The following is a 27876-nucleotide window of genomic DNA, read 5'->3' as shown; positions in this document are numbered from 1 at the left end:
GCTCAGTTTCCCTTTTGCAATCTCAGCCTTCTACTTCCATCCTTTTGCTGTTAACGTGGTCTCCAGCTGCTCTTCTCCATAACACTCCTGCATCATACATCCACCGGCCAGCAGCCTACTCACCCTTCCCTTCCTATCCCATCCCATCCCATCCCATCCCCTCTGGGATGAACTGGCCCTTTTGTGGTGCCAGACAGCAGCACCAGGCATGTCCTCTTCCCACTCTCCCTGCCGCTGTCTCTGCCTTACAGCCTCAGCAAGCAAGCAAGAGGGACTAGCAACAGAGGAGCCACAGCAAAAAAGCAACTTCACGCTGCTTCTTGCAAAGACTTTGAATGGTCTTGGTAAGAGCGATATCTATACCAGCTGGGGCTTGCAAGGATGGAGTGGGCCAGAATCTGCTTCACCTGTTCTCTCACAGGCAGCATTTTCCCCGGTACCCACAGGAGCAGGCTGGAGCACTGCCTCTGGGAAGGGTAATTTAACTGAGTGTATATTGCAATTATTATTACTACCATAGCCCTGAATTAGAAAAGAGAAGCAGGGCTCCACTACATCTCTGGGAAAGGGTGGGTGGTGTTCACTTCTCATCAGTTTCCAAAGTCCATCTGAAATATGGTAACACAGGAAATGTGTATGTGCAGATATGGCTCATTGAAAGTCAAAAATTCTTATCCCATTTTTTTTCCACGCTTGGGATTTTTCCAAAGTTTCTCTCGATCATGAGAAACCAAATATGCTTTCCTTAAGGTCTTTAGAAATTCCTTGCTCTGGTTCTGGTGTAATGAATACCAACTGACTGTTGAGTTGACAGTAGTTACAAAGCCTGGGCCACATGGGACAGCAGTATAGTGTGAAAAATGAAAACATCCATATGTACTTCTCATTTGCTGTGAGTAGAAGGTGATCCTGAAAATGAATTCTGTATTTCTTCCCCATCATTCTTCACCATGGCCAATGCCTAAAAAGCTGCATTTTCCCTTGCCAGCAGCACATCTAGCAGTCACAGCAGCTGCATAGGAGTTATATTGCCAGGGTGACAAAAGTCATCTTCCAGACAGGTAGAAAATTATACCAGCTCCATAGCACATGACTGGATCTATCATACCTGCTCAGTGTTATTTAAAGGTACAACAGCAGAGCATAACGTGGCATATTGGCTAACTCAGTATAGTAGCATCATAACCTCTATACCAGGCTATAGTTATGGATCTCCTTTGGACAGTACAGTGTGACTGTTCCTTCCAGATAAGACCTACTATATTTGTTACCTGCTGTATAATAAGACACCTGGACCATCATTACCCTACTTTTTCTTTTGAGTATAGATTCTTCCATCCTAAAACTTACCAAAAGGAGCAGAGTTAGGATGAGAAGGGCTGGGCTGGGGTGAAGCGGGACAGAAACACTGGCTCCCTGCTCCTCTATGTGCTGCAAGATGAAGTGGATTCAATTTTGAGTTATAGTGGTGGGATATGGCAAAGCTTTCTGGTCCTTTCTAAACAGCCCAGAGTTCACTGATGTGAGGCTGGGCTGTAAACTATAAGATAGAGGGTACTCAAAGGGCCAGTGCTAAACATTTCCTTCGCTTTCCAGGCACTAAATTCAGCTATGGACATTTACATGCAATAGTAGTTCAGGATTAGACAAAGAAGTACTTTATGACTGGGATCACACCCAAATTCAGGGAAGTCGTTTCAGATCTCTGAGGAGCAGTCATAGCCTAAAGCAAAAACACAGTTGTCCCGTGCATGGTGAGGTACCGAGCACTTACAAGGCAACAGAGAGGAACTTGGTGTCCCTCAACTGAAATGAGATATGATTTCCCCAGCGGGGAGTCCAGTATTTGTACTATATTCAGGTGACAGTGTTTATGTATCTCTGTTAAAATGGCATATTCTTCCCAATGCTGATATCTTTCTGGCCACAGAGGCTAAACTATTATTTCTTGTTCATCTACTTTTTCCTACTTCAGCCCCCCCGCTCCCCTCCCCCCTTGCTTCCTGTCACTTCTTTAATGTTTTTTATTTAGAAACTTTTTGTTATGTAAATAGAAGCTGTGATGTTTGCCTTTCCAGGGGCTGGTGCTAAGTTAATGTAGAACAGTGCCAAGAGAGACTAGTACCAAACAGGGTTACAGCACATTTTAAAATGCCATTTTTTTGCTTGTAATTTGTTCTTCCTACCTCTAGTGTTCCTCTGCAGAGATATTTATAAAAATAGGTGTTCCATGCACTGTATATCACAGGTTTATTTAGGACTGTTGTTGAAGATTTACACTGCTCAAAAGAGCAGTCATAGCAGATAATTCCATTTGCAAGCTTCAACAAAATGTTCCAGGGAAAGTGCTGTTATCACCGTGGAGAATTTTAATGATGGCAGAGTTTACAGACAACTTGGTTGGCAAACAAGGCTGCAGCAACAGACACCTCAGCAGGTTCTTTTGCCAATGGTGGTTTTCTGATTGTTGCTGGTGCCTGTTAAACACACTTTGCGTCTACCTCCCAGCCCGCTCCAGAAACTTCAGAACTGCATTTATCCTGCGGCGCTAACCTTGCTCTTCATGAAACACCTATCAGGAACTCATTTTAAAAAGTTGCTGAGCGCCTCACAGGCCTGACTGGGGAACTTGGTCACTGTTTGTTCTGTTACAGAACTTGTTATGTAAGTTTTGGCTTTTAAGGAAAATTACTAAGAACAAAATGCAATGCAGCATGACCATGGCCAAAGCTGGGTTAAGGTACTTCCTACTTTCTAGGAGATGCCTCATTAATTCATATCTTGCTAATCACAGGATTCGCTATTGCAATAAATTAATATGGTGCTTCAGTGATCTGTTAGCAGCTGTTGGAGGGGGTGAGGAAAAGAGGAGCTTGGAAGGTGGTAAATCCCTTCATCTTACAGTTGTCACTGAACAGAGACCCTCTCTGCAGACATTCAGACCTGCAGGGACACTGCAGAGGGGTGACAGTGATATCCTTGCTATATATTGCACATAATATGTAATTATTATGTGCTATATTTGCACAAAATATGTAATAACAATATAATGCTATACCTTGCACATATCCAGCTTATCCCTACAGGCAAACTGTTTTGCTGTGCCACAGCCTTGGCAACACCTAAGAACCTGCTCGCTTGCCCACCTCTCAGTCACCACTTGCCCGTGCAGCAGGCTGTACCACTGCTGAAAGAGAAGGACAGACTAAATATACCTGGCTTTCCCTTTACAACTATTCAGTGGTGTCTGGAAAAAGGAATTTCAGCTACTCTTCATATTATTCCTTTTCAGCAAATGCATCAGGTTTTGGTGTTGCCAGTCTGACACCCCTTCATTAGCACTAGAAAAGCTCGTCAGTGTAATCCTGTGTGTATTGCACTGGAAACCTTGCAAGACACCACGCTACTCCCCAGTGATTTCTTCCCTTTCTTTCATTGCTTTTATGTTGTCAGCTAGAACAAAAGGAATTTCTGTTAATTATCTGTATGTTTGCTGAAACGACTAACCTACATCCTAGCTAGTGTGAAACAGTTGCTTAACTGAAGTTCTTGGCAGATTTACACACCTTCTGGTTGTAAGTTTAAAAAAATCTATTCCCGTTTTCAGATTTGCATAGTCAATTTTCCTCTTACATAAAAAAGAAACATTTTACCTTTTTCATTATTCTCCAGTAACTAAGGCAAAGGAGGAGGATTCAGTAGCTGGGATATTAACCTGAGCTGTGGAAGGTCCAAACTCAGCCTCTTCTTGTCCACAGATTCCCCATTTCCCTAAGGCAAGTTCTTCAGATTTCTCTGCCTCAGCGTCTCATCTGTAAAATGTGAGCAACAACGCTGTTTTCACACCTATAGATTGTGAAAATCTCGCTATTACAGTGACAGGGATGGTGCAGGTGACTAAATAGATAAACTGTACTGCAAGAACAGAACACGGAGGGTTTTAATCTGATTTAGTGCTTTGAAAATATATTTATCTCCAGAAATACGACTTTCTTTCGGTGTCATTCTTTCTTGATGGACTGTTTCTCAGTTTCCTCAGTTCACTTCACTACCCAGCCCAAAGACATTATGCCAATGTAATGCAGCAGGCAGGACCAGAGGGCTAGCAGTATTAACTGCTTGAGTGGTACTGCCACCAAACAGCAAATCATGGCCCCGGAGCTTCATGAATCATTTTTTTTGCACAGTAGCACATGACATAGCTGGAACTCAATTAATGTTTCCACCGATTTTGCATAGAGTCATGACCTTGCATACAATATCCAAACAGATCACATGCAAAGTCACAGCCACCTCACTGACAGATACAAACTGAATGTCACCGTCTATGCACCCACCATGCTGTCCTCACCCTTGACGGCAATTAAATGTGATTTTTCTCCTCCCAGGCAAAAATTGAACAGCTGCAAGATGTGGAGATTTTATCATGGGTGTGGAGGGAGAGGGCTGAGATGTCTCTCTTCTTGTAGATAATTGCTGAGTTTAATGAGGAAGTTTAGCAGAATTTTTAACCATTGCTTCTGTGCCTCATTTAATTATTTGCATATGGCATCAAGTTAAAAAGAGTGTGCATATACAGCACTTCTTCCATTCATGTATTAGACGTTAATGAAAGGAAGCACGAGGATAAGTTTCTCACTAATGATGATGGAAAATTAGTTTTGAAACCCCAGAGGTATCTTGAAAGACACACCAATGATATACGAAGGTCCAAGGAGAGAAATTCAGCACAAAATATCACCTAGGCCCTTTTGGGCTGTTTCTCCAAGAGCTCCAGTTCCCATTTAGTTTTGTAGTTATGGGGGAGGCTGGCAAAGAGTAAATACAGAAGGATCTTAGAGACTGCAATACTCACAGCAAGTAAGTGAGGCTGATAAACACAGCGCAGTCTAGGCAACGAATGCCAGCATGGCATATACCGTAAAGGTTACACGCCTGGAGACCTACAGGCAAAGACAGATTCATGGCTTTTTTTTTAAGTCCCAAGCTAGTGAAAAGTTGAGTGTCTGGAGAGGAGCAATGCTTTATGCATTAGTCATAACATTTTGAAGGGCAGCAAATCCACAGTCAGGAGCACAAGGTAGGAGGAAAACAGTTGCTAATTCTTTTCCTCTCTCATTCTGCAAGATGCTGTCTCCAGTAACTCTCAGGCATCTCAGCCAAGCAAAAAGAAGCCATTCAGAAAGGATCATGCACTACTTACACTGTGCTACCGTTTGCTTCAGCACCTCATTTGCTATCTTGAGTATTTCTTCTCTGATAAGATTGATTGAGTCTCACAGTGGTTTTCAGTGTGAAGGGAAGAGGGAGTGCTGAAGGTCAGGACTTACTGTTTTAGTCAGTGGTAAGCAGTCGGTCAAGGGTATCATACAAGCCACATTTAACAGTAAGGGATCCGTTTGCCCAGCTTTGCCCTTTCCTGCTGCTACATGGGGAAGAGCTGTGGGAGCGAGGGTCAGGTGATGCTGCCGACGTGGCTCAACCATTTCACCAGGTCTTTTCACTCAGACAGGTCTTCACTTTGGGAGTTTGTTTATATTCCCGATTGATAAGTCTCCTAATTCTTTTCTTAAGAACGCCCGAATCCCTCTACAGAGAAGTAAGTATGACAATAAGGGTGCTTTTCATAACAGTTTAGAAATAGCTCGTATACACTCAGCTTGAAAATTCCTCCACCACACAGCTGCTACCCTCTGCCTACCATTGCTGTTTGTCTGCATTGCCTCCCAAGTCCCCTGGGTTATCACTTTAATGTCTTTGACATTAAAACACTTTAACACAAAGTTGCTCATTACAGATAGGCAGTGTAGGAAAAAAAGGGTGAGGCAAGGAGGAGAGAGAGATAAATGGAGGCAGCAAAGAAGCTACCACTAATGATTCAAGTCAAAATAGCTTTTTTTTATGTTTCAGTAGGTCTCTAAAACACAGATACATCACAACCATTAGCATCAGATGCACAGTTTACTTATGTCAGTCTTGATGTTCTTAATTCATACTGTTTTACTGATCTCTAATAATATTTGGAACACAATTATGATATTGCAATTACAATATACTTATGTGGGAAAGAAGCTCTTTAGTGCTTTCTTCACATAGTGTGTGCTGGAAGTGTGTTTAAACCAGAGCTAATGGTTTGAAGAGGTCTCAAATCCCCCCGGTGTGGCAATGCAACATTTAATAATACAGCCATGATGCTACTGAAAAGGGATGCAAAATTAATCTGTAAAAAAAAAGAATGAAAAATATTAACAATTAAAAAAAAAAAAAAGTAACAGAGGGGGCTGGCTGGAAGCTGGGAAAGTCTAGAATGAAGTCTAAAATGGTGCACTTAACCCCTCCGCTATACCTGGATATTCTGGGGATCTAACACTGTGGTGCAGCGACTCTCAGGCACACACAGCAAGTCAGTGTACAGGCAAAGCTGTAATTCTGACCCTGGTGAATGTACACAAACTCCAGTCATTGTTAGCCCTGAAGAGGGCTGCAAAGCTCAGACATTGCTATCTGGAACCACAGGAGCTCCTCTAATGGCTTTGTTAAACTTTCACAGCAACAAGTGACACCCAGAGCAGCACAGCTACGTTTTGGTTCTAACCACAAACTTATTGCTAGTGATCAGCCCACACGCTGCTAATTGCGAGTGGGATAGAAATAATGTGCAGCCTGGTTTGACTTTAAGAAAATATATTTTCCTCAAATCCTGCACTGTTTTCCCTCTGTTGTGGTCACACAACCATGAGCTATCATCTGATGAGGCAGAAGAACATCCAGGACCAAAAGGTAGATTTCAGGCTCTGAATATTTCTCTTGCTAGGATGAGTAGAGGCATTAGTCTGGAAGGAAAGGCACTAAGGACCCAGAAGCTGCTTCCAGTGAGACTTTTGATACCAGCTTAGGGTGTCAGGCAACATCCCCTAGGAGACACCAAGAATGCTGAAATTCACTACCTAAAACCAGGACAATGAAAGGAATTCCTTGCAAAATCCAACACAGTAAAACTAGGATGTATCGTTATTAGCAGTGCATCCTTCCAGTGCAGCAGAGCCCCACCACCTGACCGCTGGCATGCTCTCTCCAGTTTAACCAGACACGGGGTGGGGAATGCCCAGTAGCTGGTACACTGAACGTGTTCTCAGGCAACGCAGTTAGCTCTGTTGGCCACGGTTGTTGAGATTGGAAAGGCACAAAAGCTGTTGTGTATCCAAAATTAGTCTAGCTAAAGAATATGTAGTGACTGGGCAGGAGCTGGATCAACCTAAGGAAAAATTAATGGGAAGAATATCCCTCCTTCTTCGAAAACGGACTTCTCTCTGCTGAGGGGGGTTATGGATTGAATTTACTGCACCGAACTGACACCGCTTCAGCTTTTTTCCTGAAGGCTGGAGTCCTTAAGACTATTTTTTATCAAAATGCTATATATCATGCAACATGTACATATTATTAAATTACAGTAAAATTCACAGTATTAGTTTTGGCAATATAGGACACAGAACTTAACTTTGTCAAGGAAAGCACCTCTTATATCACAGAATTATGACCAAAGAATACATTTTCTGAAAGGTAGCGTTTTGTTAAAAAGCCATTTTGGCAAAGAAAATTGACTTGCTGTTATCAAAACCACAATGCTATTACAATGTGAAGTAACAGAGAAGTGACTCTACATTTATGGGCATCTGAGCATAAAATGGTGAAACAAGATTAGGTGTGAAATGAAGGAACACAAGGGCGCTTGCTGTTACTCACCTACTTCTGTACCCATAGAAGGGAGCAACTACACTAGTGAGCACCTGTGTCAGGTAAAGAAAAAAACATGCGTCATTTCATTTTTCAGTTTTAATGATTTCAAGTGTTGAAAATTCTTGAATGATGCTCTCCAAAATGATGAGGTTTAAATATAGTAAATGTCATAAATGCTTTCTGGATTTTATTTCATAATCAAAATAATTACAGTGCTATTCAAGGTTAAGTGCCTTAATATTGTTAATCATTCATTACATGTGATTGAATTAAGGGCCAGCAACATTCAACCCAGTCCTGCAGATGCTCACTAGCTGGGTACCACCCCTTTCTTAGTATAAGTAGCACAACTCAGCCATCTCCAGGGCCTCTAGCGAAAGATTAGCTTTTGTAACATGACTGGAAAGTCACCAAATTTGGGTTATTTTCAGTCTATGCAGGAGTAAGTTCCAAAAAAAGAGCTGGTTGGGGAATTCTCCAGCAGAAGGATTTTCAGTGAGAAAATGGCCTTTTCACAGAACCAAAGTTTTCTATGTGGAAAAAGAAAGTTCAGACAAATATATTCTTCCCTGGGAGAATCAAAATGAAGGCTCGCCTGGCTGCTGCCTGCTACGCACTCCTTAGTTCCACTTTCGGCAAAAAGTGAGTTTAACAGCTGCTTTGCAGGCAGGCTGCTGGAAGTGAGCAGTCCCCAGCTAGCTGCCCTCCTGGCACGTGGATGGCGTGAAGGGCGAGGAAGAGGGTGAAGTGGGGAGAATTAGAGCCCCCTGCGTGCCTAGGAGACCCTTGGCAGTTGTCAGGTTTCCTGCACAGCTGTCCGAGCGGTTAGCAGCTAAGCACAATGAAAACGCCACTTAAGGGCCCAATAAATTACATTTTTCTGAAAATCCGTTTCTACAAAAATCTCACTTTGACATTTTGACCTGACTCAATACACCTCTCTTCCCCAGGAGAAAGGGTTTCTGTTTTCCAGACAATTCTGTCCACGTATTGCAGGGCTCTCGGGAGACCCCTTGCTACCCCCCATTGGTGCCATAATTAGGGCACTCCTCTGGAGTGACCCTGCTGGCCACAGCCAGGGACGGGCTGTCCCCGAGGCGAGGCATGTAGGGAGATGCTGGGGTAATCTGAGTAAGCAATTAACAAACAGGCCTTGAGATTATAGTTGAGATCAGAAGAAAAGCTCCAAACCCTTTACCGACAGAGCTATGAAATGTTTGTTCCAGCCGCAGCATAGACACATGGGTTTAACGGCACTTAAATAAATTGGTGTCTTAGAGCATTCTAGGACATGAATATATTCGTCTCTTTGCTTAGTCGCAGGAAATTGCAGTGATGGATTGACATCATTTCATAATTGCACGCGATGCACAACCAAAACAGAGGGCTCAGGCAACAAGCTGCATTCTAACTAAATTCTGAATATTTGTTAATAACAGAAGTTCAGCTAGCATGATATAAGAACTGCACGTATAGGATGAAATGTTAATTTACTATGCTTCAGTTGAGATTTTTAAGGTAGTCTTATTTTCCTTGAATGCATGGATTTATCATTATCAGCCTGAACACAACTAGCACTCTTCAAGGTTTCTTGCTGAAAAGAAATTGAGCGTGCAAATACTCTTTCATCATAATCACACTGGCTGTGCAGGGTAATTCATAAAAGAGCCAGAAATATATTGAAATTCAATCTTGTTTTAGTCCAAATCAATATTAATAATTGTTTGAATTTTTAAAGTGCAATTTACAATTGAAAAATGTACAGAGATCAACACATAGTTGCTAACGCATCAAATTTTCCTATTAAACTTAAAGGCACAGTAATTTTACTTAAAAATGTTTCTTATAAAGCAGAAGGCATTGATCTGTGAAAACAACTATCTATTATTTATATGCACAACATTAGAATGGGTTTTAATTATAAATGAGCTAAAAGGTCAGTAACTATTTTATTTTTAAGGTCTTGATTTTAAATTTGTATAGCTTAATACAAATATTTACGCACCGTGGGCTTAGCAATTTTTTTCAATGGTGGGACGGCTCACAGTGGGATTAGACGCACACAACACTATCTACAGTCAAAACCCAGTGCTGTTGCACCTTTTACAGAGCCATTAAATGTGAGGGACTTCAGAAAACGAACAATAATTTCTTCAAGCTTCAATCACGTTCTTTGCATGCAAATGCCTCAATTTCAGTAACGAATGCAAATATTCATGTTTGCGGTAACAGCCTCCAAGCCCTCAGCCAGAACTTGATTGGTGTCAACCCACAGGAGAGACGGCACAGGCACAGGGATGCGATGGCACAGGCACTGGGATGAGATGATAATGCCAGCCCTGAGAGCCAGCCCCAGCGTCCAAATAACCCTGCGCGGTACAGGGCTAAACACACCACGCAGGAAAAGATCCCTGGTTTACATTATCTTCACTGTTCAGTTACCCAGACGTTAACTCAGCAGTACCAACGTGCTGGGAAGCATCTCAGCAGTCCATTGGTGCTGGGGAGAAGAATACCAGAACACCCTTTTTCTTCCCCAGAAGGATTCCTCTGTGTCACAAACACTTTGACAATTTTCCACCTCCAGGAGCAGGCATCATTATGCCTGTCCATATTACAGCAAGAAGAGGGAGGAAAGGACAGAAGTTTTCAGGCTGCACCTACTCTCCCCTCACTGAATGCAGAAGCTGAGAAGGGATGGAGTTACAAACTGAGTCTGATGTCAAACGCAGCGAGTCAATAGAGTATATCCCTTCCTATAGAGTATCAATGTAACAACAGGAACTTTCTCAGTGACATTTAATGATCTCCGATACTTAGAGCACACACGCACGCCTAGCAGCTATTTGCCTTATCTGCTCTTATTACAAATCTGACAAAAGGTGCTTAAAAATAGAGTAACAGCAAACCAAATAGTAGTATTTCCCACTGTACCAGCATTACAGAACAGATTTTAAAGACAGTTCATGCCTATTCAGGATTCTCATTACAGCTCAACATTGAAAATCACCTTCTGTTTAAAAGGCTGAGTAGTTGCTTTGAAATCTACATGTTTCCTCTCACTGCTCTGAAATTTGGAGCGTCAGAAATTCTGGTGCATGCCAGCATACAGATAAGGAAGAACTAGAAGTGCATCGCATGTAGGCACCTCAGTTCCTTATACAGTGACCATCATATTGGTGTCCCTGCTCCCCCATGGAAATGGGGACCTACCTAGGGTCATTTGCCAGACAGCCTTGCACCTCCTTTCTCACCCAGTCTTACAGTTACTGCAACCACCACCTAACGAAACAGACACATTGCTGAACGCAGACGATGTCTGTCTCCTCCATGGCTCTGTTGGCAGCTGTGCACACCTGTCTTTCAAAGTATGACTCTGCTGAAGCTGCAGGCGGTGTCGTACCCCTTCCCCAAAGCTGACCTTGCCAAAATGCAAAACTTTCAGAAGCCAAGGAATGCAAGGGTAGGGCCAATGTTCACTACCCTGTGTAAGCAATGCCCTGGTATAATGCTGATAAACATACCCTCATGCTGCCTTTGAACAGGCACCACCTACCCCAGATGCTCAGCTGGCATCCCCAGGAAACTCCTGAGACATCACAGCTCTGCCTCTCTGCAACTCCACCAGCTTCCACAGGTATTTCCCCTCATACACAGAACCGTTTCACTCCTCTTTAAGTGATGGCAAAGCCCCCAGATATTTCTCTTCCCTAATACACACCTAGGAGATCCCTCAGCTTGCAGATGATCTTCTTCCCCTTGGTCCCACATGGCTCGTGAGCTGCAGGGGCTCAGTCCCTGCTTCAGGCCTGCCAGCCTATGCAGGCGGTGGAATGTCACTGCTACGCCTCTGCACAACCAGCCGACTAATCCTTCAGCACTCTGTGCAGCTTCCTTTTATACACTGCAGTAACATGATAACTGAATTAAAAATAAAAAATCTATTTCCTTTTGTTTAGCAATTACATTTCAACATAAAATGCAAATATTTGTTTCAGTTTGCTTTGCAATATATCCTGGGGGAAAATTTTCATCTGGAAAGAAAATTTAAGAGGCATTTTAGAGAAGGAAAAAAAAAAGTTTTCCAAACAGATCTACTTATAGAATATCTCCTTTCAATTAGTTGCTGTGTTTCAACTGCTGAAATCAAGAACAAGATGAGATAACTTAGCTCTGACATACAGGCATAGTCTAAGTAAAAAAAGTACCTTGACTAAGCAGATGGTGATCTTTCATTAGGGAGAAAGCATTCGTAAAATTTCAATAAGAAACAAATTAGTCACCATGGCTAGAAGGATTGAGAGTTGGTATTAGGTGAAAACAGTCAGATGTACATCATTACAAAAGTTGCCTCAGTCAATAAAGGAACCCTTTCCACTACCACCGCCAAGTGTTCCATTTCAAGGTTACAAGGGCTATTTTCTTCTTCCTGAAGTAACCATAGTAGCATCAACAGGGAACTAGACACAGTGGGAGCCAGGAGTTTGTTTCCTTTCTGCTGTAGCAGAAATGTTGCTGTTTTTTTTCCTCAAGTGCAGAATTAAAACCACCCTCACTTGTGACAAAGATTTCTAATACCTAGCTTACAGGGACCATTTCACAGTTTTCCTGGTTTTCTTGCTTGCTTATGACTCCCAGGCAAAGAATCTCCACTTCAGATACTTTTATCTTTTAGGAAAAAGAAATAACATTGAGGAATTGTGAATCTCTGCACTGTACTACATGAACCGTGTTACATATGGCACAAAGTTAAGCTGTAATGTTGGAGGACAGGGCCCCACACATACATAAAGCCACTCAAAATTGTTGTTCTAAAAACTATTTAAAATCTCATGATGTCAAGAGGTTTGGCATGTGAATAAAACTTTTACCCAATGGCTAGGAACATACTGTTTAAGTTTATATATATATACACACACACACATAAAATAATATATATATATATATAAAAGCAGCTTATAAAATCTTTAGCTTCTGTCATCTTTTTTTGCCTTACCACAACACATCTAGAACTGCAGAGAAAAACTAAGTTATAAAAGAAAACTCCAGCATACATTTGCCTCATAGTGACGTTAAGGAGGGAGTATGTCTGGAGTAATTACTTGCTTGGTACCTCTGGAAATCCAGCTTATTCCAGATGTGTATAGTATCTTCTGAAAAAAGGTGGTTTTATACAGAATAGCCAGGAAACTTGTGGAAGAGCCAAATGAAGCACCTCCAGGACAACTGAAGAAGAGTTATTTCAGGGGTATGCAACCACCACTGTCATGTGATGGTGCAATCACCTAAAAATCCCTTTGAAAATGTGATAGTTACTTTCAATAGAAAAGAGACTGAAAAAGTGGAGGGAGGAGGAAGCATTTCAAGCAAGGCTGTAACTAGAACCAAGTAGGCACCTGAAAAACTAAGAACCTTTCTGCTGTATTTTACGAGAGAGTTCATTGCCTTCAGCACTGTTTTCTGTATGAAATATTGTAGGCGGGGCAATATCCCTATAAATCCTGCTGCCAGGCAGAGCCTGGGAGGGCTAGGCAGCCTGCGTGTGAGATCTGCCGTGCAAATTCTGTGCCTTCTGCTGTGGTGCGGAAGAGAGCTGGAGAAGTTCATTATTGACATTCACCATTTTTACACTGTCACTGTACAGCTCCTGTGAGATGTTAATTTGAAACAAAGTAAAGAAAACTTTTTTTCATTTCAAATGCAAACTGCTTTAGAGATTATATTTTAGCTTAGGAATAGTATTATAACCCCTGAGGATCTTGGAGAGGTGTGTGTATTAACTTGCTAAGGACCTGCTGCAGTACTGAGGAGATTAGTAACACATGACTCCTGCTACAATTTGCACCCAGAAAGATAGGAAAGAAATCTTCTCAACTTTGAAAGGATTATTTTGGTTGTTTACTGAGTGCTGTCCCTTTTGGTCTTAAATTCTAGATGAAAGTGGAAACCAGAAGTGCCCGCTTGCTATTGCAACATGTGATGGAAATGAAAGGAGCAGCTTTAGAAGCTTTGCCAGGGGCTTTGGAATAGGAAAAGGGGTCATACGTTATCACTCTGACTTCAGCCACATAAAACAATATCATAGCTTTTTGCAGTTATGCCAAAATTCAGGTTTTGGCATATTAAATGGGTTAATATACCTTCTAGCAGTGTGCAGATCCAAAGGACAAAACTGGTATACATAACAGAGTAGACTGGACCCACTGATACCTGACAAAAACAAGTTTCCACCGGAATAACAGAAAGCCTCTAAGCCCCCTTTTCCCCACTCTTTGTGGTATATGGAATCGTGTATATGTGAACAAAAGAGGCTCCTGTAATTTTCACAATTCTTTTCATGACGAGAAATCCCCATTTTGCATAATTGGAGGAGATGCTGAAAGCCAAGGCACATACTGACATCAGTGACTGGAGAACAGAGCTGTTAAAAGGCAGTAAGTTCTGCTTATTCCTGCAACAGCGACGGTGTGCACTGGATGCACTGGTGATCAGCTTCATTCAGGATCGCTGGGACACAGAAGAGACTAGTTAAGTTGCAGGGAAGATGAAGTGCCAGCTCATCAGGCAGGTCAGTAGGTCCCATTCACCCAAGCACCAATTCCTGCCTCTGCAAGTGGTTCTTAGGAAAACTGAGAGCTTCAAAGCAGTGCTGCATAAAATCACACAAGGCAGGTATGCGTGCTCTTCTTGAATTCAATCTGCCAAACTGGTCTGTGCATCCGCAGCGCAGGGCGTATGCACTGGAGCTACCTGGTGGCAAGGGTTCAACATCCGTCAGACATAGGCTGGTATTACAGAGAGGTGGGAAGGCTGAGCCACCTCCCTCCCCTCAGGTACTTCACTTCTGATTTACAAGGATTTGTCAAGAGTCAGAGGAACCTTTAACTTCACTGGTGATTTCATCAAAGCAGGTTTAATCCTTTCCCCACACGAAGGAAATATAGAAATCCAGATATTTTCAGAAAGAATTTGTGGGAGATTTCAGGGGCGAGGCATTTTGAACAGATCCAACTTAAAAATTCTTATTTCACTCTTCTTCAAAACAGTTTTTTATTAAATAAAATATCATAATTACATATGAAGTTGAAGGAAGCCAGACAAAATATTCTGATATGAAATACCAGCTGGAAACAAATTGCCCTTTCCAAATCTCAGGGAAAATCAAAGTTTTTGTTTTATTGATGCACAAGCAAGAATATACTGACAGAAAATCCAGCTCCCAAAGATGAATGTTTGGTGAACGGAAGCAACTACAGAATTAACAGTTTCCTACTTCTTTCTATGCTAAAGAAGCTAGAGGATTTGGGGCATAATACTTGGGATTCATTTGCATTTCCTATTTCCAAGAAGTGCTGACAGCTACAGAATAATATGACTTTTAATATCTCCACCTCTAGTAGAGTGCCTGCCTTTGTAAAACTGCTATAAAAATATAGTTTTGCTGGTGAATATGAATAACGTTTATAAATCCTTTTTTCTTCTGTAAATGTCAGGACAAGCCTGATCTAGAAGTCAGGGGTAAAGCAGAGAGTGGACACTTGAGTGATGGGAAAAGCTAGTGCCCTGTGTTTGAAGGCCTTTTGTCTCTTCGAGTGCTTTGAAGCAAGGAAATGCATGCTTGGCTCAGCTTCAGAGATGAGAAGCAGCCTGTTCAGACAACTCACAGGAACACAGCTACTGTATCTAGAAGTGATCTTTTCAGTAATAATAGCAAATCTTTTCCTTATATTATTGTAGTAATAGTATTCATTTTTTTTTTTCTATTCAGCTAATTGCCCGCTGCCGCTATACCAGTCTCTATATTACACAATCTAACTAAAATTACCTTAATAACACATAAAGTAAGTGCTCCGTTATGGCACCCTTTCAGAATGCACTAAACAAAACCAGTAGAAGACAAAAAACCATCACAGCTCCCAGCGGCCAACAGTTCAAAAGTTTCCCCAGATCAGCTACAGGAGTGCTGAAATTTGACGTGTAGTTTTCATTTCTATCAGGTAAAGACTGACTCAAAAATATTTCTCATTTATAAACATCTCTCTCTGAACTGGCAATGCTACCAATCAATGCATGCTGTTAACTGGGGACAGTTTATCAAAGATAAAAGACACCACTGAGGCTGTGCCCATGCAGTGCCATGTTTCTCGGTACAGAGAGCCCGGCCGGCGCTGCACGGACCCCTGCCTCCACAGAGAGCTCCACAGCACCATGCAGACATCCCAGTTTGCGTCCCAAGAATGGCTTAGCCCCCATGCCCAAGCTAATCTCTGCTGCTTAGTACTTGGTTATGCAACAGCACACAAAGCGCCTGGTGGAAATGCATCAATCTCTGCTTTCAAAAGGCAGATACCGACACACCGCTGCCCTCCTTTGAATAAACAGTGGGTTTTGACTCCGCTCTGAACCTGCAGCCTGCTATCAACTAAAGCTCGCACAGCACAGCGTGAGAAATGACGCTTACCAAATACATGTGAACTAGGCATTTACATTCATTCATAGGTGATTTGTAATTGTCCAATTTAGCAATCAGTGGATGTTTGCAAAGAACTTGTGTGTTTTGTTGACTTGCTGATGTCTATGGTAATGTAAACCTGACGCTGGCAATAGTTTGTGTTCCTTCGTTCACTGGGAGCTGCATCAGCCCCTTGCAGGGAAGCCCCAAGAAGTGAGAATACAAAGGTGCTCCACAGTGGGCAGGAGCCTTACAGGGTCTCTGGCCCTCCTTGGTCCTTTTCCTCTCCTCTGGCTCCATAGGAAAAGAGCCTCTTCTGTTCTCATCTTGGCACAATTCCTTTCATCTTCAGGCTAATTTAGCTGGGCTGGTCACCAGCTACCCAGGAGAGTGAAAACACACCAGCACCCAATTGCACAGAGGGTCAGGTTGTTTGGGCTCTGCAGGGTCTGTGAGCAGCCAACAGAGAGAAACAAGAGGCTGTAGCTATTGTGCCCCCATCCCTCTGGTTCTCTGCGAGTGACCAAGCTCTCGAAAAGCAACTGTTGGTAGTGCTGTGAAAGCTGCACACCCTGGCACCGTGTCTTCCTGAGGCAGCCAGCCTCAGATACACTACCCACATAAGAAGAAAGTGAACTCAACTAAAGATCAACAGACCTTTTCCTGGGGCCAAGTTACCCTACTGCCTTGCTCTGCAAGCTTGTCTTTTACTTTCCTTTGGAGCATCAACGTGGCTACTATTAGGTAAAGATCCAGTTCTAGATGGACCAAAGGCAATGCCCTGAGTTTCTACCCAAGAATTACATCGTGCCCTTAGATTGTTCTTATCAGTGCCATTGTTCACACAGGCTTGTTAGCAGACAAGGGAGAGAATGTCAGGTCCTCAAAACTCATGAATGAACAAAGCAGCCACGTGCTATCAGATACAACCCTGAGTGCAGCCTGGCTGACCCATCTCAGATGAGGAATCAAACAGAGATGTTGGTAGAAAACTCTCTGTCTTTCTTGGACTGGTCTATTATCATAATGTCAAATTGCTCACAGTAAAAATATTCAGTCATTAGGCTTCCAGGCGGTGATTGCAGACCTAGAAAGCACTACTTTCAGTGCCACTCTTGTTAAAAGATTTAAATAAATCTTTCCCATCATATTGGTTCGCAGTGTCTTTCAGTACTGCTTGGGAGCAGGGGAAACTAGTCCTGTTTCTGTGTTTGTAAATAAAAGATTTGGCACCTGAAAATGTTGCTATAATATTCTAATATTTTCCTCAAACATATTTGGATGGGTTTTACCTAAAACTGTACACTTTTTTCCTTAAAGGGCTTGTTTTAATGATGCAACACCTATTCTCCTACCCGATGGTAATACTTCCTCACCTCAGCCTCATAGGGGTACTATGGTGATTAATGAATGTCTTTGAACTGGAAAGTGCTATCTGAGTGCTAATTACTATCTGTGTATGCACATACTTCTGCTGCTTTCAAGGGCAGAGCATTCACATAACATGGTAATGGGAAAGCTTAGAAAAACATATTTTCATATGTTTTTTAGGAGTTTTATCCACCACAGGAATGTATAAAGGAAGAATAAATTAAAAGTTAGATGTTTCATTTCATTATTGCACATTCTAGTGAACCGCTTTCCATCTGTTTAGTAAGTTCAGGGCAGTTGAAAATGGAGTTTAGATTGGAAGCTGCTTGCAGCCTTATCTTCTTGCACTCTTAGTAATACTAATAAGAATTATAAAAATATGTTCTTGCCCATTGTAGGAGCACAGTTAAAGTATGCAACCATAAATCCAAAGTGTAAGTTGACGGCTATGGGTTCATCCAAATTCTGCCTCCCAGCTTCTGGGGCTCAGCATGGATCAATCCAAAGCTCCCAGATACAGCATCCCTCTCCACACACCTGAGGAAGCAGTGCCTGAAGAAACTCTTAGCTGATGCTCCACTACAATTTTTTGTAGCTATTTTATCTCAGCCATCTTTAAAATGACATGATTTGAGTGTAAACAATTTTCAAATGTTTCCTTAATGAGGATACTTGGTTCATGTTTATCAGGCTTTCAGAGTTGCTCTGCTCCTGTAACTCAACGACCAGCCTGGGAGGGCTCAGGAAGCACATGCTCAGCATGTATAAAACAACCATTCCCATTCACCAGCTTTGTTCTCCTAGGACACGTTAATTAAAGTCAACTGATTGAAAAAATAATTACAGGAGAATAGGGAGGGAAAAAGCCTAGACCCATAATTTAAAGATCTGTGAAGTTTGTGTTTTGTTGAGAGGTAATAATTTTGCTGAGAAGAAAGGTTCTCTTTCTTTTTCCTTCTCGGACTCCCTCTACATTCACTGCTTGTAAAACGTGTAACGGCAACAGGCAATGAGCAGCATTCTTTAGAGTTATACAAGTACACGTGGCCTTTTCTTCTTTCAATACATGCTTTCATCTAGCTTTCATTACTGTTGCATCTTGAGGTGTCCCGAAGACACTGTAATGTCTACCTTAAAAGGTTATGTGATCCTGAACACAGTTGTCCTATAGGATGTGGAATAATGCAAACACTGTAACTGTTAAAAACTGCTACTGTAGCATTTCTCACACTAATTAAAAACTAGCTAGGGATCTTCTTTCTTGATGCTGCCTCTACTTCAAACAAAAACATTGCAACAAATCAAACCCAGGGAAAATGGTTTAGCATTTTAAGCTAATAATAATTGTTTTAGAAACGCATTATGTGCTCAAGAGTATAATTCATGCAAAAAATGACCTTAAAACTCAGCGTTAACCAAATATAAAACCTTTGTTATTTGGGAGCGGATGTTTTTAAGCTGCTTTCTCTCAAATTATGATTACACATTTCTTGCCAGCTCTCTATCCCGCCAGCTGCCAGGGCATCCCCAGCAGAGAAGGGCAGCGCCACTGATGCCAGCCTAGGGGCTGGGAGACCCTTCAGCTCTGCTGCATCACAGTTTTTCTGTGCAATCTTGGGCAAGGCACTTGCCTCACACCTGTCCTGTAAGACTGGGGCAGAGGCATCCTCCTCCCCATGGGCATGCAGAGAGCGTAAATAGGTTACAAAAAGGAAAATGCTTACATTAGGTAATCAAATGCAATTCTTAGAAAGCTCTGACTGGACAGTTTTACAAAACAATGGTGTGATTTTGGTGTTGTACCAGCCTTACCACAGGTGGATTTGGTTAAAGTACCCATTTCTTCAAACCACTGACTATGTAATGCAAACAAATTCTGTAGTGAACCAGAGAGAGGGTGGTTCATATTCCCTAATTGTTTGCTTATAGCAGCAGTGTTTCAAACTATAACACAGTTGCTTTGAAGGCTAATAGTCCTTCTTTAATCTGACTCACCTAGGGCTTTAGAGTTAGTATTTGAACCTTAAAGAAAATATAAATAAATATATGTGCAAAAAGTCCATCCATACTACATATACATGCACGCAACAGGCACAGATGGACTTGTGCAAAGCCCCATAAGGATTTGGCTTTTCTAGCGCTGAAAAACTTTGTGACGTTTTCTTTTAGTTTTACTTTTAAATGAGTGAGAAATGTTTAAGGTGAAAAAATAATAAAAATACACAGTTAATACTTGGCACAATTTTAACAGAAAATAAACCCAACATTGGTTCCAGGGCGACTATTCATGGGCTTAAAGTGAAGTATTTGCCTCAGGGCTGCGCTCAGCAAGAGGTTTAGAATGACATACAGTGTGCCCAACTGGGACTAGGGCTGCTGCCCTTCCACTGGGACTGCATATGATGGCAAGTGTTAGAGTGAGCGGTGAGAATTCACAGAACTGACCCCGGAAACTCGCTGGGAGATCCCAGGGATGGAGAGGCAGCCGTGCCCATCATTCCTGCAGAGATAGCCGGCTTGCTGCCCACGTTCTCTTTCCTCATGTTTTCTGCAAGCCAGTAACAGGAGGTCCAAGCAGTGTGACCAGGATTTGCCTTGGAAATCAATGCACCTGCGGAAATTTTCCAGTGGGCAGCATGACGACCAGTGGTGCACAGTTTTAGTTCGACTGTTTTTATCAAGGGTGAAGCAGGCAGCTGCCAGTTGTTCATTCTTCTCCCCATGTTTGACATGCAAGGTGCAGCTCTTGAGATCATTTCCCCCGCATTATCTCACTTTATGGTTTTCATATTGTTTAACCGGTGAAAAATAGTGACACATGCTTCACTTGAAGCAAGCAAATATTAAGAAGGGTTTCTGTGCAAATTGTAGCTGTGGCATGACCATTTTTCCCAAACTGCGCTTTTTAACAATATTCTACGTTGTCTTTTTCAACAAGTTAAACACAGTGACATATAATTAAAGACAAAGTGATGGGGCAGAAATTGACTGCATGCCTGCAATTAACTGTAAATTAGTTATTCGGTCTAATCAAGGACTTAAACCTACTAATCTGCATTGAAAAAAATAAATGCTCTGTATGTTAAGTTTTAGAGGTTTGGTTTTTTACCTCTCGTAGATGTATTACGCCAGACTTCCAGATGAGAGGGTGAGACTATGAGTGAAGAGCATCCCGAAGATTGTGTGCAGTTCTTTTCCTGGGTCAGAACCGGATTGATCTGAGAACAATAATTATGAGGCTGACATGTATGTTCTCCTTCATCTTGCTGTTTGGAGCAGCTGGGCTCGTTGTCTTCATTCACCTGCAGGATCCAGAAGAAATAGTTCATCAGCAGACACCAGGTTAGCACTCCTATTTGACTCACTTGCTCTTTCATGTTCAACATTTTATACTTATACCCTTAACATGTTTTACGTCTTCAAGAGGTTGTCTCAACAAAGGCATGTGATTTTTTTAATGAAGGCTGTTTTAAAATTAATTATCAATTTCTTAAAAAAAAAAAAAAAAAAAGGAAGAAAAAAGGAAAAAAGAAAGAAAGAAAGAAAGAGGAAAGAGGAGCTTGCTTAAAAAACAGTTCCAAGAACCCATTAACTGATTATGCAGGGATCTTTGCCAAGGTGCACAGGGTCCAGGTGCATGGAATTAATTCTCTGCTAAAGTTGAGACCAACTTCTGCTAGCAGCTATACCACTATAAATATGAAAATAAGAACTCTCCCCAAAAGTTCAGTTTCTGCAAGTATATGCCTCTCAATCTACCTTTGCCCATATATTGTATTCAACGTGCCATGGAGATGCAAAATAAGGGATGCATAAATGAGTCATGTGAGAAATATAAAATACTTTGGGATGCATTCCTTTAACATGCTTAACTTCCATGAAACTTTTCATAACTTTCTTTCACACACATGCCGTCTTCCTGCGCTACTAACTTTAAACTGTGAAGAGCCACAAAGACCACATCAATGTGACAACTAGAAAACTGCGGGCTGTAACAGTGGTTTCCTTTTAAAGGGGGAGCACACAAGAAGTATGAAAAAGCATGATATCTCTTGATTTACTTACAGTCACTTTTTCTTTGACTAAGGCTGTAATGAAGGCTGGTTTACAGCCTGGACAAATGCCAGTGCAGTCACTCCAGCTCGTAATAATGCCCTTGTGCGCCGAGGTTTGGTCACTATGTTTGCTCTTACAGGCACTGAAATTCTCCTTTGACTAAATACATGCTTCATAAAAAGTCTATTTGATTGACATCTTCACTGTACAATGAACACAATTGTGTATACTTTCAAGTATTACTAACATTTTTAAAGGAGCTGAACCCTAACACAAAGACCTCTTAAATAATTACATTAAGTGCTAATTTCTGTGTCCAGGTTTATTAAGTGCTTATTTCCATGTCACTAAACAATCTGTATTTTATTATTTAGTCCAACTGCACACCAATTTTGAAAACAGCCACTCAGCTGAAACTAGAGAAATAATGAATCATCAGTGTTGTGCAAAGCAGAGAATTAACCAGTCTATTCAGTGCTTTTGCAATTTATTTTTGTATACTTGGATGCAAAAGAGCTTACAGATTAAAACTGGCAGTACTGGTCACATTCAACTGAAATTGGCCAGTAGATTGGGCATGAGGGGAAAGGCCTATGGACAGCAAATGCAGGCAGTACTCTAATACATCTACGAATGTGTACCTTTACATTGAAAAGTTAATTCTTTGCTCCTGAAAGAGAAGGAATTTCTAGTGGTGTCTCAAAAAAAAGTGCCATTTCTTCTCCATTTTTTCATTATTGGTCCCTCTTCTTGATCAGTTGTACCTCTGTTCTCTCTGCCACAAACCTTTTGAACACCAGCTGCTGATTGTAGTGCACTGTGAAGTGATTTTTGAGATGGATGCAACTGTAGAAGGGGATGCCCAAGCACATTTAAATGAAAGTGAGTGAGTTTGAACTGAGCTCCTACCCCTAGCAGAAAAACTCACTCCATAACACAGTTGACTGCTGTGGGTAGGGTTCTGCATAGCTCAAACACGAACAACACTGTTACTGCCAAAGCTGTGTAATCAATTGCTCAATTCTCACATTCAATTACTATTTATGTTAATAGGAACCAGACTGTACACTTGAGTAAAAGGTGCTCAATACAATTACTCTTATTTCTGTTTGGCTGATTTTTCATGTGCGTTAAGTGCTTTCAACTCTCAGTGGACTCAGAAACTCCTCACATCCACTGCTTCCGAAAATGATACCAGTTATCACTAAAACATATTAGGCAGCTTAAAGGACACAGGAAAAAATATCCATTTGTTTCATTAAAAAGAGAGGTAGGCATGTCTCATCTCTAGACAGTCTCCTGTGAAAATCTGTCAATCACAAGCGACATTTCTGGCATGCTGAGAAGGATCCTTCCCTTCGTCTGTCCAGTGTTCCTCCTTAAAAAATCCTGTTTCTAATGGAGAGCAGAAATTGCTGTAATTTGCTTGTCTGATTGCCCCCTCAATAGAATTGAACAAATACATGTATCATTAAGCTACTTAGGACAACAGACTCTGCATGTCAAGGTTTTATTGGATTAGCCTTTGCTTTTGTATTTCTCGTGTAGTTACTATGTAGTAAAACATATTTGCCAGATGCTAGAATCTCATCGGAAAGGCTGGAGAAAAGTCGGTAATGTTTATTTTCCACTGAAAAGCAGCGTAGGAGAATTTGGCATTGTCCAAAAGGCCATTTTTCATTGTTAGTATGTCCAGTCATCTTTAATTTAAGATAGTACAACTTATGAAACAAGATTAATAAAACTACTTTGGTACTTTAGTTTTATCTGTCTGTTCCGGAAATTGTTCTTGATTGTTTTAGTCCTAGCAAGCATGATGGTGAGACCTTGATGTACTACTTAAACCAGTATAAAATCCACAGCCATAAAACTTTAAGTAATGCTTACATTACTTTCACTGAGCAAAGTACTCCTGACAGTAGCTGTTTGTGTTGATTTGTTACTATTCATTTATTCTTTCCCTATGCTTCACATTGCTACCTAATTGTGATGCTGTACTGAGAAAGCAATATCAAAGTAATTTTCCACAACATTAGTTACAATTTTCTTCTGATCTTTCAAGTGAAAAAATCCCATCCTGTTGGCTTCTGTGAGCATATAAACCTTGATTACATTTATCTGTTGGAAACCAATGCTTACAAAGTATATGTGCCCGGGATAGCAGGTGTAGAGCCTTTTTTGCTGATTGACAAACACGCTGTCTGTGTAGTTTTATTTATATAACGCACATCACACTGAGCAGATATATTTAAGACAGACAGCCATTTAGGGTGGGCAAAACAGATTTCCCAAGCCAATATATTCAATACAGTAGATATTCCTGTGGTCATTAAAGAGACAATAACTTCACTTACGACAGTCGTTTTCTCAGCACCTATGAAGAGTGCTATTACTATGGAGAATGCAGGATAAAGCAGGGGTGTGGGTTGAGAAGTGGTATGAATGATAGTTATAAGCCATACAGAAACACAATGCTCTTCTAGTCATTCTCCCTGTATAATTAGAAATACCTTATATATACAATTATAGGTATGCATACACAACCCTGCACCTGGGTTGGGGCAACCCCCAGCATCAACACAGGCTGGGCAGAGAATGGGCTGAGAGCAGCCCTGAGGAGACAGGCTTGGGGGTGCTGGCTGGGGAGAGGCTCAGCATGGCCTGACAATGTGCGCTTGCAGCCCAGAAAGCCAACAGCACCCTGGGCTGCAGCAAGAGAAGCGTGGTCAGCAGGTCGAGGGAGGGGATTGATTGTCCCCCTCTGCTCTGATGAGACCCCACCTGCAGTGCTGGGTTCAGCTCTGGGGCCCCCGACATCAGAAGGACACGGGCCTGTTGGAGCGAGTCCAGAGGAGGCCACAAAGATGACCGGAGGGCTGGAGCAGCTCTCCTGTGCAGACAGGCTGAGAGAGTTGGGGTTGTTCAGCCCGGGGAAGAGAAGGCTCCGGGGGGACCTTAGAGCAGCTTCCAGCACCTAAAGGGGCTGACAAGAAAGCAGGAGAGGGGCACTTTACGAGAGCACGTAGTGCTAGGACAAGGGGGAATGGCTCTGAACTGAAAGAGTGTAGATTTGGATTAGATATTAGGAAGAAATTCTTCACTGTGAGGGTGGTGGGACACTGGCAGAGGCTGCCCGGAGGAGCTGTGGATGCCCCATCCCTGGCAGTGTCCAAGGCCAGGCTGGATGGGCTTTGAGCAACCCGCTCCAGTGGAAGGTGTCCCTGCCCGTGGTGGGGGGGCTGGAACTAGATGGTCTTTAAGGTCCCTTCCAACCCAAACCATTCTGTGATTCTATGATACAAATCTTGGCTTCTGCAGTAACCACACCATTATTCTTAAACAGACACAGTAAAGGATTTGTTTTGGATAAGTGAAGCACATTTACACATGGTGCACAAAAAGAATTTAATACACATATGCCCATCCTATTGCTAATGAGTCTTTAATGTATAAATCTCCTGTCTGTGATAGAATATTCAACACGCAAAAACTTTACAGTAACTAAATGTGCAGACACTCCACCGCTGTGTTTGTCCTGGTACCACAAAAGCAGCTGGGAAGGGGTCTGTCCAGCCCAGTGGTTAGCAAGAGGTTTCTTCAGCATAATGGCACGTGCCCTCTTGCTCGGTTTTTACAGTGGAAGAGGTGACAGGGCTAACGAGCACCCTTACAGCCCTGGCCAGGGCCAATCCCATGTATGAGATCACTGGCAGCATGGAGAACTTGGATTTGTGAGAGCTGCATCTGGGTGGTACAAGAGAGAGCAACATGGACAAACATCAGCAAGTGATGTCCTGACAGCTCTCAGGTGGATTTCAAATGCCACACAAAATTCTGAGCTGCAGACCAGCCAGCCCCTGGGCTGCAGACAGGACTGTGGTCATGAACAGCAAGCAGGTGGTCAGGTGAAGTTATGAATACCAGGACCACTGTGTCCAAGCTGCACCAGGGGCATAGTATCTGCAGCTGTACCACTCTGCCTATAGCTGTACTTAAGACCATGTGGTCTATGGACTTTATTCAGAACAGAAAGGATATTCTAAATTGGTATCTACTTTTCTAATAGGAGATTTTGCCACATAAAAACTAAGGGAATTATTAATATTCCTCTACATCTATCTATATTCATGTAGCAAATTCCTCTCTATACGGTGAATGAGTCCATGAAGAAAAATTATTGGGGTTTTGCCATATGGTTACTGAATTCACAAATCATTAAGAGTTTTCAGTTAGAACTTTTAAGATCAATATATATGGACACACGCTCCTCTGGGAACCGGGAAAAGGTGGAAAATACATCTCAAAGGATGCATGTTGTGAAAGCTCCAAATGGGTAAAAACAGGGAGTGGAATAGAACCGTCTTTGCACTCTGACTGTATCAGAATTCAAAAGTCAAGAATGACTATAACCAAGGCTGAAACTCATCTGACTGAGATTCTGCAGTTATTGCTGTCCTTACCTCATCTACCAGTTCCTAACATAATACTGTCATCTTCTTTATTTTCTGCTTTGCTAAGGGTGTGATGGGGAGGAAAGGGAGGAAGGAGACACAGCAGTCTGAAGGGCTGGCATGCCAATGCTATTGCAAACCTGATGGCACAAGGCAGCCACAGTGCAGAGATCTTACTGCATATTGCAGCAGCCTTAGAGCAAATACCAATATTATAGCCGTACTGAAATTTTCTTAATTACTTATTCAGAGCACATACACCTTGTTACTCACAAATTACAGTCCTATGCACATCTCCGTGTTTGCTGTACATTTCCATAATACTGTCCTAGTGCACAACGTTCCACTTGTTTGTCGCACTAGAAACTTCTTATAAATACGACCAAAAATGAACTAGCATTGTTATATAATTTCAGAAGTAATTTTCCTACAATTTGCAACTTACTTCTCTTTATAAACTGGAAGCCATTTAATCTGCTTCTCAACTGACAGCATCAGCAGAAATCATGAACAAAGGATCTGGTGACTGTAGCAGAGGCAAGCGGGCTTGCTGACACTCTCCAAGCAGAATCGGCATACTGTTATGTGTGTAGGGGTAGCTTCCACCAACCAACTCAAGAGTGGCTGAACCTTCTGCAGTCACATCCTCTGAGTCTTCTTTAGCTGAACTTCTCCCAGCAAAGAACTTCCCTGTGTGCAGACGAGTTCCCAATGGTCTGCAGTTAATGGGATGAAAAGAAAAAGATCTATTCCCTTGTCCGCTGAGGCAAGGCACTTATAAGGGAAATGTGGTCTTACGATTATGATATTCTCTTTTCTGTTGCTTGAAATGGGTGTGGTTTAGACTGACCATGAATGTGAACCTGGTTGTTTTTCACATTGGAAAGAAGCACTGGCAATGACTTCATCAGTCTACTGCTATAGGGGGATCAAACACTGCACAGATGGTTACAAAGGAAACCCTACAGCACACTGCCAGTGCAAACCTGTTCAAAAGAAATGCAGTCTAGTGCTCAAAGCAATCATGTATAAGCTTTTTATCACAAGTAATATATAGAGATGGTCTCATGCGACGCTTTTTCCCTGCTTTCACGACTTTGCCATATCCTTGCCAGTCATGAAAAATGCAGCATTTATTTACAAAATAGTATTGAGAGCAGGCCATTTTTTTTTCCTTTTTATATCGTTTCTTAGCCTAAAGCCCATTAAAGCAAATACAACTCTCAAGCTATAGCATCGCAGGCCAGCATTTATAGGACCAGTATCTCCTGTCAGCCATCAGCAAGTGCTCCACAGGAGTCAGAGCACTTTGGTGTTAGACTGCAGAACTGGGATCCACAACTGCTGTGGTTTGTTCCTGTCCTACTCACAGATTGTGCTGTATTGTGTTAAATCAGGCAATTCACCTGCTAAATGTCTCCATTTCCTATTATAAAGGGGTTCTCTGCAGGGGATTCAAGGTACCTAAGGACTGCTAGATCCTACAACAAAAATCCAAGACCAAACCATATTAACTGTGAAATTATCACAAAATCCAATGCGTGACTAGCAGCAGTTATAATCCCACTGCAGTGGTGCTCATACCCACCCACCAGATGACTGTACCAGAGCCACTGTCCATTCATTTGATGGTAAAAAGTTCATGTCGCCTAACCCCAAATCTATTTATCCACACAAAAACACAGTGATGTAGTTCTAAATCACTCACATAGCGCAGCTTCCACTTCCACAGATTTCCCTATCCTCTCTTTTTCTGTAAGCATTCTCAGATACTGACTGGTTAAAAAAAAAAAAAAAAAAAAAAAAAAG

The 27876-nt window shown here is 41.9% G+C and overlaps 2 protein-coding genes and 1 long non-coding RNA gene across 3 annotated transcripts in view; 2 read left to right on the top strand and 1 right to left on the bottom strand.

The window, feature by feature from the left end:
• LOC308053602 overlaps nt 1-27876 on the bottom strand; it is a 184088-nt gene that overhangs the window by 4527 nt on the left and 151685 nt on the right. Inside the window, exon 3 of the long non-coding RNA XR_013923690.1 lies at nt 1-20862. This exon is cut by the window's left edge and continues 4527 nt beyond it. This is a non-coding gene — a long non-coding RNA (uncharacterized lncRNA). The remainder of the gene's footprint in view (nt 20863-27876) is intronic.
• Nucleotides 20794-27876, top strand: part of CHST8 (carbohydrate sulfotransferase 8) — a gene marked incomplete at its 5' end in the record, with an annotated part of 144621 nt that continues 137538 nt past the window's right edge. The window contains one exon of the mRNA XM_080365024.1: nt 20794-20902. Within this exon, the coding sequence (XP_080221150.1) occupies nt 20794-20902 (109 nt within the window). The remainder of the gene's footprint in view (nt 20903-27876) is intronic.
• KCTD15 (potassium channel tetramerization domain containing 15) overlaps nt 20806-27876 on the top strand; it is a 221981-nt gene continuing 214910 nt past the window's right edge. Inside the window, exon 1 of the mRNA XM_080365034.1 lies at nt 20806-27876. The gene's annotated coding sequence lies outside the window, so the exon portion shown is untranslated.

This window comes from Falco punctatus, assembly GCF_963210335.1.
Source record: "Falco punctatus genome assembly, chromosome: 14".
Taxonomy (NCBI): domain Eukaryota; kingdom Metazoa; phylum Chordata; class Aves; order Falconiformes; family Falconidae; genus Falco; species Falco punctatus.
The sequence above is the reverse complement of the archived record's forward strand: the minus strand, read 5'-3'. Positions and strand labels throughout refer to the sequence as shown.